The sequence below is a fragment of the Talpa occidentalis genome, unplaced genomic scaffold (genome assembly GCF_014898055.3).
Source record: "Talpa occidentalis isolate TD23 unplaced genomic scaffold, MPIMG_talOcc4v2.1 talOcc4.10, whole genome shotgun sequence".
Taxonomy (NCBI): Eukaryota; Metazoa; Chordata; class Mammalia; order Eulipotyphla; family Talpidae; genus Talpa; species Talpa occidentalis.
The window spans coordinates 40,071,065-40,085,094 of NW_023600993.1; the positions used below are offsets into that span (position 1 = coordinate 40,071,065).

A 14,030-nucleotide genomic window follows, 5' to 3' on the forward strand; every position below is an offset into this window, starting at 1 on the left:
ATATACACAATGGAACACAGCAGCAAAATGGATAAACTCATGTCATTTGCAGCAACATGGATGGAGCTGGAAGTGACATATTTTGCTTAGTAAAATATGTCAGAAGGAAAAAGAAAAATATTGGATGGTGTAGGGATAGAAAGGCATAGAGCAGGTTCTCCATGAACCTATGCAGACGGTAAAGGAGCTCTCGGTGGCTTTTTCAGGCTTTTAAATTGAGTTTACCAGGTACACAGAAGGCAGGGATGCTGGGGGGTCAGGAGGCTGGCAGGCCTCCTAGCCCCCTGCAAGTCTTCACTGTTTCTGGGCTCACTGGCGTTCTTGCGTGATTCATGTTCCACTCTTCTGTTTGTTCTCCTTCTGGGGTTCCCATGACAACAACCTTATAGGCCCAGTTCCATCCAGCCCAGGTGAACCTACCTATGTATGTCCACACCCTACTCCAGGTGCCCACCATCAGGTATGCGTTCAGGACCGCAGGGATCCATCATCAACGCTAACGGTGGGAGGGCAGAAAAGCCTGACAATCATTTACTCATTTAAGTGGAATATAAGGAAACCAAACAAAAGGTCAAAAAAAGGACAAAATTTGAAGACAAACCATAGATCTAAAGCATATCACAGTGGAGGGGGAGGGTGAAAACAGGGGAGGGAAAAGCCAAATGGACTAAGGTGATGATTCAAGAATGCTGTGGTAGTGGGAAAATTATGGGGACTACCCCTGAGGGGAGAAATAAAGTATTGTACAAATACGCACAACGATGTAAGAAAAAGGCTGAGGAAAAATCCAGATATACCCGAGTTCTACTCAGCCTGGAAACTCTCTTGTCAATTAATCTCTTTAAAATCAAAATACGGGCCTCCCTGGTGGCGCAAGGGGTTAAGCACCGCCCTATGAAGCAATCCACAGCCTCTGCAGCAGGAGTTCGATCCCCGGCCTGCCAGGGAGCAACCCACATGGAGCAGCAGACCTCTCCTGTCTCGCCCCCCTCAGCAGTGTATTTCAGTCAGTCTGCCTGTTCTGTTCCCCACTCTGTCTCTGGTGAGTCCTCTCACCCCCTGCATCTCTGGCCTGTACCCCAGCTCTTATATGCATAAATAAATAAATCTTTAAAAAAAAATACAATTCATGAAGCACCAAATTTAACAACAAAGCATCTTTCCACAGTAACTGCCCCAGCCCAACTTCTTTTGTACTGAAAGTTCCATTCCAAACAAAAGTAGACGTAGACAAAATGTTAATTTTCCAAAACGTTTATGCTCTTTTCTTCCTATTTTTGCCACACCACTTGCACTGAGGCACTGCGCTGAGGGATCCCTACGAACTCGGGAACTCCCTTACTACACAGACGGTCTCGGTCGCCCAGAGGTCAGATTAAAACCCTGAGCCAGCCGCGGCCGTAGCCCCGCCCCCACGGGGGGGGGGCGCACCCGCCGTCACGCCGAGCCGGGATTGGTCTACGCTTCCAGCTCGCCCGGATCACTCTGTCCAATCAGCGTAGCGCTTGTTGAGTGGCGCAGGCAACCGACGTACACAAGGGGCTTGCGGGGCTTGAGCCGGCTGTGGAGGGAGTGAGAGGTCGGGCCATGAACTTGGGGTGAGTTGGGGCGAGAAAGGTGGGCGTCAGTATTGAGGGAGTGGCTGGGTTAGCTCTTGGTGGAGAACTTTCCCTGCCTGGTCCGCCTGGAGCGGCCATGGCCGACTCCCTGAGGTGGAGAAGGGCACGGGGCCTGGGTCGGCCTTTGCTGCCCCTCAGCCCCGGCTGTTCCCGTCAGTGCCGCGCATTGCGGCTGCCGGCGGCTTGCTCTGCGCCGCCCCCTTTATCTCTCTGTGGGAGCGAAGGAGAGGAGGGAAGCTGTGAGGACGGATGGAGGGAGCAAGCTTAGAGACTTCACGGGGAGAAATTGTGGCCCAGACCTTGGTTCTCTGCCACCCTGCCTTTGGCGTCTCTGCAAGACGCGAGGAAGCCGGTTTCTCAGGGAATCCAGCGTTTAATTGGGCCTCAGTGGTTGAGTGAAAAGGACTGGTGCACCTTCATCCCCGGGAAGTTTAATGTTTTAAGATGAAAAGTCACCGCCGAACTCAGCCCATTGCACATCGTTTAGCAAATAAATTTGGTGTTCTAGAGGTTAGGGATAGAAAAATGAGACTTCGTAGTGCTGAGCACATACTTGGCGGTTTTATGGCATGTCTTGTTGTAGTTCAGTTTCACCAACGTGAACATGAAGTGTTCTTATTAATGCTGTAGCCTTGAGGCCGTGTTTCTACCGTTTTATCTTCAATAAGTAAGTCGAGGTAGTTGATTTTCCCTACTTGAGCAACACCGCAGATTTCGTGTCCTAATCAGACCCTTCCCAATCTCGCTGCCTCAACTGGCCAGCTGCATTTAATTTTGTCTCTTGGACTTCACTTTTTTCCCTGTTGATATGTATTGATCTACACCCTCTCCTGCCCTCACCCCTCCCCCTCGTAAAAGAATGGGTTTCAGCGTTGACTGCTGTTTTTATTTTAAGTGGGTTTTTTTTTTTTTTAGGACCATAATACATGTACATGTTTCATTCACTGAGTTCTGTTACTTTGCTTTTGCATTTGACATTCACAATAAAGTATAGCAGCCCTGTGTTTGTTACTGATTTATTGTTTTGATAGTAACAAGTTTCGCAAAATGTGACTGTGTTATTCACAATATTCAATATAGAGTGGAACTCAGTGCTCAAGTAGATAATAACCCTGGTGGCAAAGTTGAGCTCATTTTAAGGTGAACTTTCCCTAGAATATTAGCTTGGAGATCATTATGAAACTAGTAAATGTGTTTTGCACCGTTAACTTAGCTGAGGAGTTTTGGTAACAGCATTTATTTTTTTTGTTTTTTTTTTTTTTTTTTTCAGATAAACCTGAGTTTATTTTTTATTTTTTTTTTTTATAAATTTTATTGTTATATTCCCCATACAATTGCAGACCCCCATTCTGACCCCAATCCCTCCCCTCCCGCCCCCGCCCGCCTAAAAGTGTCTCTGGTTCATAGTTTTTTGTTGATTTTGATTTTCACTTTCTTATAGTTATTCATTTTCCTGGTCCCTTATTTAAGTTTTCTAGATTCCTGCTATGAGTGAGACCATCCGGTATTTTTCTTTTTCTTTTTGGCTTATTTCGCTGAGCATGATCCCTTCCAGCGCCATCCATGTTGCTGCAAATTGCATGTGTTTATCTTTTTTGAATGCTGAGTAATATTCCATGGTATATATGTACCACATCTTCTTGATCCAGTCATCTATTTTTGGGCATTTGGGTTGTTTCCAAAGCTTAGCTATTGTAAACAGTGCTGCTATAAACATAGGGGTGCAGGTGTTCTTTGGAATTGATGTTTCTGTGTCCTTTGGGTAAATAACTAGGAGTGGAATTGCTGGATCATATGGAAGCTCTATGTTTAGTAGGTCCAGAAATCTCCACACAGCTCTCCACAGTGGTTGGACCAGTTTGCACTCCCACCAACAGTGCAGAAGAGTTCCTTTTTCTCCACACCCTCGCCAGCATTTGTTGTTGCTAGTTTTTTTAATATGTGCCATTCTCACTGGTGTAAGATGGTATCTCATGGTAGTTTTGATTTGCATTTCCCTGATGGCAAGTGATGTTGAACATTTTTTCATATGCCTGTTGGCCATTTGCATTTCCTCTTCAGAGAAGTTTCTTTTTAGCTCTTCTGCCCATTTTTTGACTGGATTATTTTCTTTGTTGTTGCTGAGTCTCATCAGCTCTTTGCAGATTTTTGTGTACAGTCCTTTATCATTAGTGTTGGGTGCAAAAATGTTCTCCCAGTCAGTGGGGTTTCTCTTTGTTTTTGTTATTGTCTCTTTTGCTGTGCAGAAGCTCTTTAATTTGATGTAGTCCCAGCTGTTTATCTTTGCCTTCACTATCACTGCTTTGGGTGATGTGTCTGTAAAGATGTCTTTGATGTGCAGATCACGTAGTGTTTCGCCTATATTTCCTTCTATATATTTTATGGTTTCAGGTCTTATGTCTAGTTCTTTAATCCATTTTGAGTTGATTTTTGTGTATGGTGTGAGGTAGTGGTCAAGCTTCATTCTTTTGCATGTAGCGACCCAGTTTTCCCAGCACCATTTATTGAACAAACTTTCTTTGCTCCAATGCATAGTCTTTGCTCCTTTGTCAAAGATTAGTTGACCATAAATCTGTGGATTTATTTCTGGATTTTCTATTCGATTCCATTGGTCTGTATGTCTGTTCTTGTTCCAATACCATGCAGTTTTGATGATTATGGCTTTGTAGTATAGTTTGAAGTCTGGGAGTGTAATGCCTCCATTCCCTTCTTTTTTTTTCAGGAGAGCTTTGGCTATTCGGGGTTTTTGGTGATTCCATATGAATTTCATCAATAATTGTTCTATTTCTTTGAAGAATGACATTGAAATTTTGATTGGAATAGCATTGAATCTGTATATTGCTTTTGGGAGGATGGCCATTTTAATAATGTTTATTCTTCCAATCCACGAGCAGGGGATGTCTCTCCATTTCTTTGTGTCTTCTTCTATTTCTTTTAACAATGTTTTATAGTTTTCTTTGTATAGGTCCTTTATCTCTTTTGTTAGATTTATTCCCAAATATTTGATTTTTTTTGTTTCAATAACAAAAGGGATGGTTTTTTTGATTTCTTCTTCTTCAGATTTATTGTTTGTGTATAGGAAGGCTACTGACTTTTGCATGTTGATTTTGTATCCTGCCACTTTACTGAACTGATTGATGAGTTGAATTAGCTTTTCTGTGGAGTTTTTGGGGTTCTCTATGTATAATATCATATCGTCTGCAAATAGTGATAGTTTGACTTCTTCTTTTCCTATTTGGATTCCTTGGATGTCTTTCTCTTGTCTTATTGCCCTGGCTAGGACTTCCAGTATTATATTGAAAAGCAGTGGTGAGAGTGGACATCCTTGTCTTGTTCCAGATCTTAATGGAATTGCTTTCAGCTTTTCACCATTGAGAATGATGCTGGCTGTTGGCTTGTCATAGATGGCCTTTATGATGTTGAGGTATGTTCCTTGTATCCCAAGAATTTCAAGGGCTTTTATCATGAATGGGTGTTGCACTTTGTCGAAAGCTTTCTCAGCATCTATTGATATTATCATATGGTTTTTATATTTCTTTTTGTTGATGTGTTGGATAACGTTGATTGATTTTCGGATGTTAAACCATCCTTGTGCCCCTGGAATGAATCCAACTTGGTCGTGGTGAATTATCTTATGGATACATTGTTGGATTCTGATAGCTAAAATTTTATTGAGGATTTTTGCATCAGTGTTCATTAGGGAGATTGGCCTATAGTTTTCCTTTTTTGTGTTGTCCTTATTCGGTTTTGGTATTAGTGTAATATTGGCTTCATAGAACGTGTTTGGTATTGTCCCTTCCTTCTCAATTTTTTGGAAGAGTTTGTGAAGGATAGGCACTAATTCGTCTCTGAATGTTTGGTAGAATTCATTTGTAAATCCATCAGGTCCTGGGCTTTTGTTTTTGGGGAGGTTTTTGATTACCATTTCAATTTCGCTGCTTGTAATTGGTCTGTTTAGGTGTTCTATTTCTTCTTTATCTAGCTTTGGGTGATTGTAGAGTTGTAGGAATTTGTCCATCTCCTCTAGATTGTTGAACTTGTTTCCATATAACTGTTCATAGTAGTTACTGATTATTCTTTTGATTTCTGCTGTGTCCGTTGTGATTTCTCCTCTTTCATTTATGATCCTGTGTATTTGTGCTTTCTCCCTTTTTTCCTTTGTGAGCCTGGCTAGGGGTTTGTCTATTTTATTTATTTTTTCAAAGAACCAGCTCTTGGTTTCATTGATCTTTTGGATTGTTTTTTTAGTTTCAATTTCATTTATTTCTGCTTTGGTTTTTATTATTTCTTTTCTTCTACTGGATTTGGGGTTTTTTTGTTGTTCTTTTTCTAGATCTTTGAGCTTCGAGATTAGGTTGTTTCTTTGAGTTCTTTCTTGTTTTTTGATGTGAGCTTCTATTGCTATATATTTTCCTCTTATTACTGCTTTTGCTGCATCCCATACATTTAGGATATTGGTGTCCTCCTTGTCATTCAATTCAAAGAATTTTTTAATTTCTTCTTTGATCTCCTCATTAATCCAGTGGTCTTCCAGTAGTGTGGCTTTTAATCTCCATGAGGTAGGATAGTTCCTTGCCTTCTTTTTATGATTTATTTCTAGTTTGATGCCTTCGTGGTCAGAAAAGATGGTTGGTATGATTTCAATCTTGGTGTATCTGTTGATGTTTGTCTTGTGCCCCAGTATGTGATCGATCCTGGAGAATGATCCGTGTGCGCTTGAGAAAAATGTGTACTCCGTTTTTTTTGGGTTTAGTGTTCTATAGATGTCTGTTAAGCCCAAATGCTCTAGGTCCTTATTTAGAGCTTTAGTTTCTTTACTTATTTTTTGTCTTGTTGATCTATCCATTGTTGATAGTGGTGTGTTGAAGTCTCCCACTACGTATGTGTTTTCTCTGATGTCTGTTTTCAGAGAGGACAACAGTTGTCTGATATATTTTGGTGCTCTTTCGTTTGGTGAGTATATGTTAATGAGTGTTATTTCTTCTTGAAGTATTGTCCCCTTAATCATAATGTAGTGACCATTGGGGTCTCTTTTTATTTTTTTGAGTTTGAAGTCTGTTTTATCTGATATAAGTATAGCTGTTCCTGCTTTCTTTTTTGGCCCATTTGCTTGTAGGATTGTTTTCCATCCTTTGACTTTGAGCCTATTTTTATCTTTTGTAGCTAAATGTGTTTCCTGGAGACAGCAAAAGGTTGGGTTTTGTTTCTTAATCCAGGCTGCAACTCTGTGTCTTTTTATTGAAGAGTTTAGTCCATTTACATTTAGAGTTAATATTGATATGTTAACATCTGTATTTGCCATTGTGTTTGTCTTTCCTTTGATTTTATTTATTTATTCTTTTAATAACTTTTTTTTTTTTTGGCCTTCTTTCATTGTTATTCGTCCCTCTGAGGTTCTGGCTTTAGGACTCCTTGTAGTATTTTTTGGAGTGGGGGTTTAGTTGCAATGAAATTCCGGAGTTTCTGTTTGTCTGGGAAGGTCCATATTCTTTCTTCAAAGAGGAAGGAGAGCTTTGCGGGATAGAGTATTCTTGGTTGGCATCTGTTTTCTTGGAGTCTGTTGACTATGTCCCTCCACTCTCTCCTTGCCCGTAGTGTTTCTTCGGAGAAGTCTGATGTCAGCCTGATTGGCTTTCCTTTGAATGTTATCTGTTTCTTCCCTCTTGCCAGCTTCATTATTTTTTCCTTGTCCTGGATTCTTGGGAGCTTTACTATTATGTGTCTTGCTGTATTTTTTCTTTCGTCGTGGAAGTTTGGTGTTCTTCTTGCTTCTTGTATATCAATTTTCAGCTCCTTCTTCACATTTGGGAAGTTCTCTTCAATTATCTCTTTGAATATTTTCTCTGTTCCTACTTCTCTCTCCTCTCCTTCTGGTATTCCTATAACTCTTATATTTCCTTTCCTCATGGAGTCAGATAATTCCCGAAGTCTTTCTTCATTCTTTTTCCTTCGTACTTCTCTTTCCTTTTCTGTTTTGGTTCTTTTTATTTCTGTGTCTTCAAGAGCACTTATTCGTTCTTCCATTTCATCAATTCTACTTTCATTGCTTTTCCCAGAATTCTTTAGTTCTTCCACTAATTCTTTGATCTCCTGCATTTCTTTTACTTCCCTCTTTAGGGACTCAATTTCATTCTTCTGATCGTTGATTATTTTTCCCTTATCATTGTTTTCCTTTATGACTTCTGTCAGTTTTTTAATCACGGCAATTTTAAATTCTCTTTCTGGAAGGCTCAGAAGTTCTTCCAAGTTACTGTCGTTGCAATCTGGGGGCTGGTTTTCTTTTTGTGGTGTGCTTTTTCTCTGGAGAGTTGCTAGGTTGCGTGTGGTTCTTCTCCTCCCTACTGTCTGTTTTCTAATTTGCCGTATGCGTTGGACACTGTGTTGTTGGGACTGGCCGGCATCTTGGGTGGGCTTCTCTGCTCCCCTCTGGTTCCTCCAGGAGTCATCTGTCAGGTTCAAGCAGTCTTTATTGGAGAAAGGTCCCTGTCCTAAAATGTCGATGTGGGGACACACTCCCCTGTGCGCCTGGTCTGCCCCGGCGGTGGGTTCCTGCTCCCCCTCTGGGCTTGGACTGCAGGCCAGAGGGGGTCTGGCGTGGGCGAACTTCCCCCGCTCACCTCTGGCTCCTGAGGAAGCCTTCTGCAGGTAGTCTTTACTGAAGAAATGTCCCTGTTCTAAAATGGTGATGTGGGACACACTCCCTGCGCGTCCGGTGTCAGGCACACTCTTCTGCGTGCCTGGTCTGCCCTGGCTGTGGGTGCTCGCTCTCCCTGTGGGCTCAGACTACTTGTTCGGAAGGGGCTGGGTGTGGGCTAACTCCCCAGCTGGCCACTAGTTCCTTCAGGAGCCTGTGCTGTCTACAAGTCGCTAGGTGGCGCCAAAGATCTCTCCTAGAGCCCTTGGGGAGCTGATTTTCCACGCCGTGGGACAGGGAGCAAAGTGGGGATGGTAGGGTACACCTCAACGGCTTTGGGGTGCTGTGTCTGCCTTGTGCCCCACCGTCGTGGGGAACCCACGCCCCTAATTTCGTGCCCCGGGTCTCAGTTCCAAAGCCCTCAGTTCCAGGACGCGGGCTGTAGCCCAGTTCAGTGGCGCGGGAAGGGCGCCTTTTGCACCGCTCCCGTGTCTGGGCACCTGGTTCCTGCTCACTCAGGGAGGGACCTTCACCTCAGTGAGGACCTCTGCGCCTCCCCGCAAGCCTAGGTCGTCTCCCAAGCCTAGGTCGCAGGCGCGGGGACCTGGGCAGCCGAGATCCTGGTCTGCACTTGCTTTTCAAGCGCGCCGAGCGCGCCGCTATCCGCGCAAGCTTACCGGCAGCCCGGGCTGTGTGCGCGTCTCCCGGGGTCTTTGTTCTTCTCTAATGGCGCCCGGAGCCGTTCGCTCACCGCCGCGGCGAATCCTGCAGGGTTCTCCACAGCTCCCGTTCACGGGGTGTGGTGGCTGAAATAGTTCCTTTCCACTCACAGTCCCGCTTGCTGCGTCCGTTTTTCTTGTTGGCCGTTTTGGTTTGTTGTTTCCTCCCCTCTGCCGGTCGGAGAGTGCAGCCTCTGTGGGCGGGGGAGGGGAGCAGGGTTCTGTGCTTCCCTCCCTTCTCGTCCTCTTTTATGGCCACTTTCTTCTTCGGGCAGTTTGCTGGAGTCACCCGTTTATCTTCCGTGTCCCAGTTCTCACTGGGACCTGCCGCTTTTCCTCCCTATTCACTTTTTTTAATGGGAGATCTTACTCGCAGCGTCTCCTCGCCGCCATGTTGCTCCGCCCCCTTCTCAGCATTTATTTTTTTTAAATCTGGAGTTTCGTAAGAATTAAATGATGGTATGATAACTGAATTAGTTTATTGCTAACTGGTAATAAAAAGAAGTTTCTCTTTAAAAATAGCAAATTCTTGTATTAATGAAAAGTTTCAGGAACTTCATCCTAGTGGTTTTTAGTTTTATCTTATATTGAAAAATATTTTTAATTAAAACAATGCTTTCATATTTTTAAGATTACTGTGTAAATTCAAAAGAACAGATTTACTTTCAAGGTATATTTGCACATTTCTAGCTATTTAAAATGTTGCTCTTTCTTAAAAAATGACAGAAACTTTCTTTTATTTTGCAGTGATGGTTTAAAGCTTGAGACTGAATTGTTGGATGGAAAAACCAAGCTAATATTATCTCCATCTGGTATGCTCTGTTACTGGGAATCTAAAATGTTAACTTTTAAATTTCTACATAAAATTTGTGATAGTTCAACCAAAGACTTTTTGCTTGTGGTAGAGTGATATTTAAATAATATTTTGAAAAAAATCTGTTTTCCTTAACTTCCTCAAATTTATTTTTAGCCAGATTGCATCGCTGTTTACCACTACCACTGTCAGTATTTATAAATCTTCATAAAATGTAATGTTTAGCATATTTCATGTATAACATAGTCGTCATATTTGCATATGGCAAGTATATGTATTTGCATAATCTAGGTGAAATTTAATTTGTTGCATGTAAAGAATGTATTGTTAGAGAAAATTAAATTTATAGTAAGATCACAGTTGGTGAAATCATGTAAAAATCAGTGCATTTTGGTAATTTTTCATTTTTTTTTTCATTTGTTCTTATAATTTTACCTTGAAACTAAAACAAAAATGAAATAAGAACACTTGAACCACATTGTAAAAGTTAAAACACGTAGGCAGCACCTCAAGTCAATGCTTTGAGGATTGTATTTCTACTTAACATCTTAAAACAATGCTAATTAACTTTTTTTTTTGTGAGTACCTTAGCATGTTTTTGGTTGATAGTTTAGTAATTTTTTCTTTCTCTTGTAGAACGTAAATCAAAAATTTCTGTGAAGGTAAGCCAAATGCCTTTGATGTGACCTATTTTCAAATGTGAAATGCAATTTTTTTTACAGTTATTTGAAAAATAATTTCTGTCAAAATGTAATAAGGGGCCTCCCTGGTGTCGCAAGGGGTTAAGCACTGCATTATGAAGCAACCCACAGCCTCTGAAGCATGAGTTCGATCCCCCAGCCAGTCAGGGAGAAACCCACATGGTGAGGCAGACCTCTGCTGTCTAGCCTGCTGCTCCCCTCAGCAGTGTATTTCAATCAGTCTGCCTGTTCTGTTACCCACTCTGTCTCTGGTGGATCCTCTCACCCCCCACATCTCTGGCCTGTACTCCAGCTCTTGTATGCATGAATAAATCTGTAAAAGAAAACATGTAATAAGGAGTTTGGAATAATGGTGAGCAGTTACTATTCCTTTTTAGGCTGATCCTTTCACAGAAATGAAACCCTAATTTTCCAGTTTAAAAAACCTCCTAGAAGCTTTTCTCTAAATTAGTACTATCCAGAAAGCTTTCTGTTATGGTAGTAAATGTTCGAAAATTTGTAGCCAGTTACTAACCATGTGTGGTGCTAGTGTGACTAAGGAAGTGCACTTAAAATTTTTAGAATTTTTTAATTTAATAGCTACTGTACTGGATAGTGCAACTCCTGATATCTTTAAAAAAAGATGTTCAGGGGGCATCCCTGGTGTCCTGAGGGTTACATCTCAGTGCTGTCATGGCTTGGGCCTGATTTCAATCCCAGACAGGTAGCTAACCCACACAGTGCGCAACAGACCTCTCATCTTGCCTGTTGCTCCCCTTAGCAGTGTATTTCAGTAAATCCACCTGTTCTGCTCCCCACTCTGTTTCTGGTGAATGATCTCATCACCCCCCTATCCCCACCCCACCTATACCCCAATTCTTTGCAAAAAAAAAAAAAATATATATATATATATCAGACTTTAATACTTTTTTCTTACTCAAATTCCATTTTCCCACATCAATAGTAATTTTATTTGATTCATATATTCTTACATGCATTTAGCTTTCTCCTTTAAGATATCAAACTTGATGGTTTTCCTTTTAAATTATTTTTCTTTATCAGGAACCCATAGTGTCTTTCTCTGCAAAATACATTACCACTTCAAATGTTTATTTATTGATACCACTGCTTTTCTGATTTCCATTTTATGACATCAACAGAAATTTCTCTACCCTCGTCCATAACTTACAGTAGCCTCTTTTATCCCTTTATCTTTACAGCATCTTCCAGTCTTTTTTTACATGTCTGTAAATAGAGCCCACTTTGGATGATGTGGCGCTTTCCCTTCAACTCTCAGACCTTGATGGCTTTGCTGTTTGTTCCAGGTTTTATGAAGGTGGACAACTTGCTTGAGTACCCAGCATATCAACCTCTTAATAAATAATGATGAGAATAATTGTGTAAGCGTCCTAGTAAAATTATGTTCCTCTATATATAAATATATATTTATATACCTATATGTTCCCTTAATCACAGAATACAGATTTTATTTTCTGGCCCTATTAAAATACTACTGTTTCTGAGTCACACTAACAAATACAGTGACCATTTCAAGCTTCTAGATGACTACTTGTAATTGATGTCTCTGTTCTTTCATGTGTTCTTTCTTCCATTAATGACCTTAATGGATTTGTGGTCTCCACACTTGTGAAAACATTTGTCTTTTTAACCAACTTAGCAGATCTGGAGAGCCCCATTCATCCCCAAAATGATAGTCATTTTGGACTTTTTTTTAGAATCATTATAAAAGTCTATCGGGGGTTAGGAATATGTTATTCTAGGATTCTTTTTTTCCCAGAGTAATAGTGACTTTATTTACTGTCTTAGCGCAAATTGTTGGATTTATCCCTCTTGCTTTTGGGACTCCAAAATGCTGATACATAGTAACCAAGTGAGGTAATGGATTAATTTAGTTGTGATTATTTCATAATTTATGCCTGTACCTGATTATCGCCGTATACACCATGCACACTTTTTTTTTCTTCTATATAGTGTATTACAAATCAGTAAAACTGGGGAAAAATACTAATGCAACCTTCTACATTGATTTTATTTCAAGGTGTTTTTCTCTGCCCTTAGGAAATTGCTGAAATCTTCCTCATTCTATTCTTTGCTCTTCACAAAAGACAAAAACTAAAATCAGTGGCATTTGTCTTTTTTCTTTTAATCTATGTTTCAGTCTTTCAAATCTCATAATTTCATAGTAATTTTCTTTAAGTTAATCCTGAATTCTCTTCATAGTGTTTTTCTTCTTTCCTTCTATTGGGTTAAGCACCGGAAAACTACAACACTTACCTCAGATTCTTCCTTACAGGTTAAATTACTCTTATTTCCATAGTATGTACTTTAAAACACAGGTGAACTCTATCTCATCATCAGCGAGTTTAACACCTGTGTGGTCAGAGAACTTAATTCTCTCAATCTCTCCTGCATTTCTCTGTAATCTGTAGTAGTAAATATGAAGTAAAAATGGGTACCAACCTAATTTCTTAAGCTTATGGGAAGAGAAATGAAATATTAAATTGTTCAGTGTCATGGGTAATTTATACATTCTAAACTCTTGTATTTAAAATTGGCTTGCAATTAATTGAAATATAAAAAACATTTATTTTGTTTACAAGTATTAGAGTCAATAGGACACACCTAAGGATGTAGTTGCTAGGTAGTTGCTAAGTAGCACATTTTATTATTTTTAAATGTTAATTTTCCCTGATTCTTTCTGGTCTTGGGTTCCTAGCCCTATATTACAATGTGAAGTCAACCAGTATTAAGCATTTGCATCGAAAACTATCTTTATATCATGAAAATATCAGCAGAATTAATGATTGGAAATGGAAATCACTTGGGAAATTATTTGGGCTAGGTTGCTCTAATTTAAGTAACCTGAATATAATTGAATCTTTATTTGGTAATTCATGATATTTTGCTGCCTCCATTGATTGTTTTTCCTTGGGGTTAAGGCTACAAAAGGTATTCAGCATTGAGCTGATGTGTATTTTCAAGTCATTGTCCCCCCCCCCTTTTTATTAAATATTTTAGGAGATTTTTCTTGTATATTATTTCTGATGTAAGTAGAATGTGACCCAAAGATTATAAAGCTCCAGTTAGTTGGTTTCTGTTAACAAGAATTTACTGCAGCTATAAAAATATGTATGTAGAGCTCCATTCTGGCTTTATTTGTTCTGTAGCTGAGGGGAAAATATAAGTAAAACCTAGTTCCTGTTTCCTGGAAATGGGGTATTAGGTAAATAATGACAGCTATACAAGTAGAATAAAATGAAAGTGATCGTAGGGTTAGAAAAAAGGAGAAATCATTGAAAAGACCAGCTTTGTGGTTTGAAGACACCAGGAGATGCTTCACAAATGAGGTGACATTTTAATTAGAACTCAAGAGATGGGGGAGATATTTATAGTCAAAGAATTAGGGATGTGTATTATAAGCTTAATGAAAATAATGGGCAAAATACTGAGATAACATAATTTGTGTTTGCAGAATAGTGTGTACCTCTGGGGGAAGTATAGAACATAAAGCTTAAGGAGGGTTACATGAGAAGTTTAAATGTT

The 14,030-nt window shown here is 40.2% G+C and overlaps 1 protein-coding gene across 6 annotated transcripts in view; it reads left to right on the top strand.

Annotated features, from left to right (window-relative positions):
- The first annotated feature begins 397 nt into the window (after nucleotides 1-397).
- Nucleotides 398-14,030, top strand: part of CCDC66 (coiled-coil domain containing 66) — a 65,990-nt gene continuing 52,357 nt past the window's right edge. For 3 of the 6 annotated variants that reach the window (XM_054694756.1, XM_054694754.1, XM_054694760.1), the window contains exons 1-3: nucleotides 398-460; nucleotides 9,720-9,784; nucleotides 10,423-10,448. In XM_054694756.1, coding sequence (XP_054550731.1) covers nucleotides 423-460; nucleotides 9,720-9,784; nucleotides 10,423-10,448 — 129 coding nt within the window. In that variant the 5' untranslated portion in view covers nucleotides 398-422. Of the gene's footprint in view, nucleotides 461-1,508; nucleotides 1,599-9,719; nucleotides 9,785-10,422; nucleotides 10,449-11,686; nucleotides 11,867-14,030 lie in introns of those variants that run through there. The other 3 variants (XM_037530819.2, XM_037491329.2, XM_037491330.2) reach the window with 3 other exon arrangements.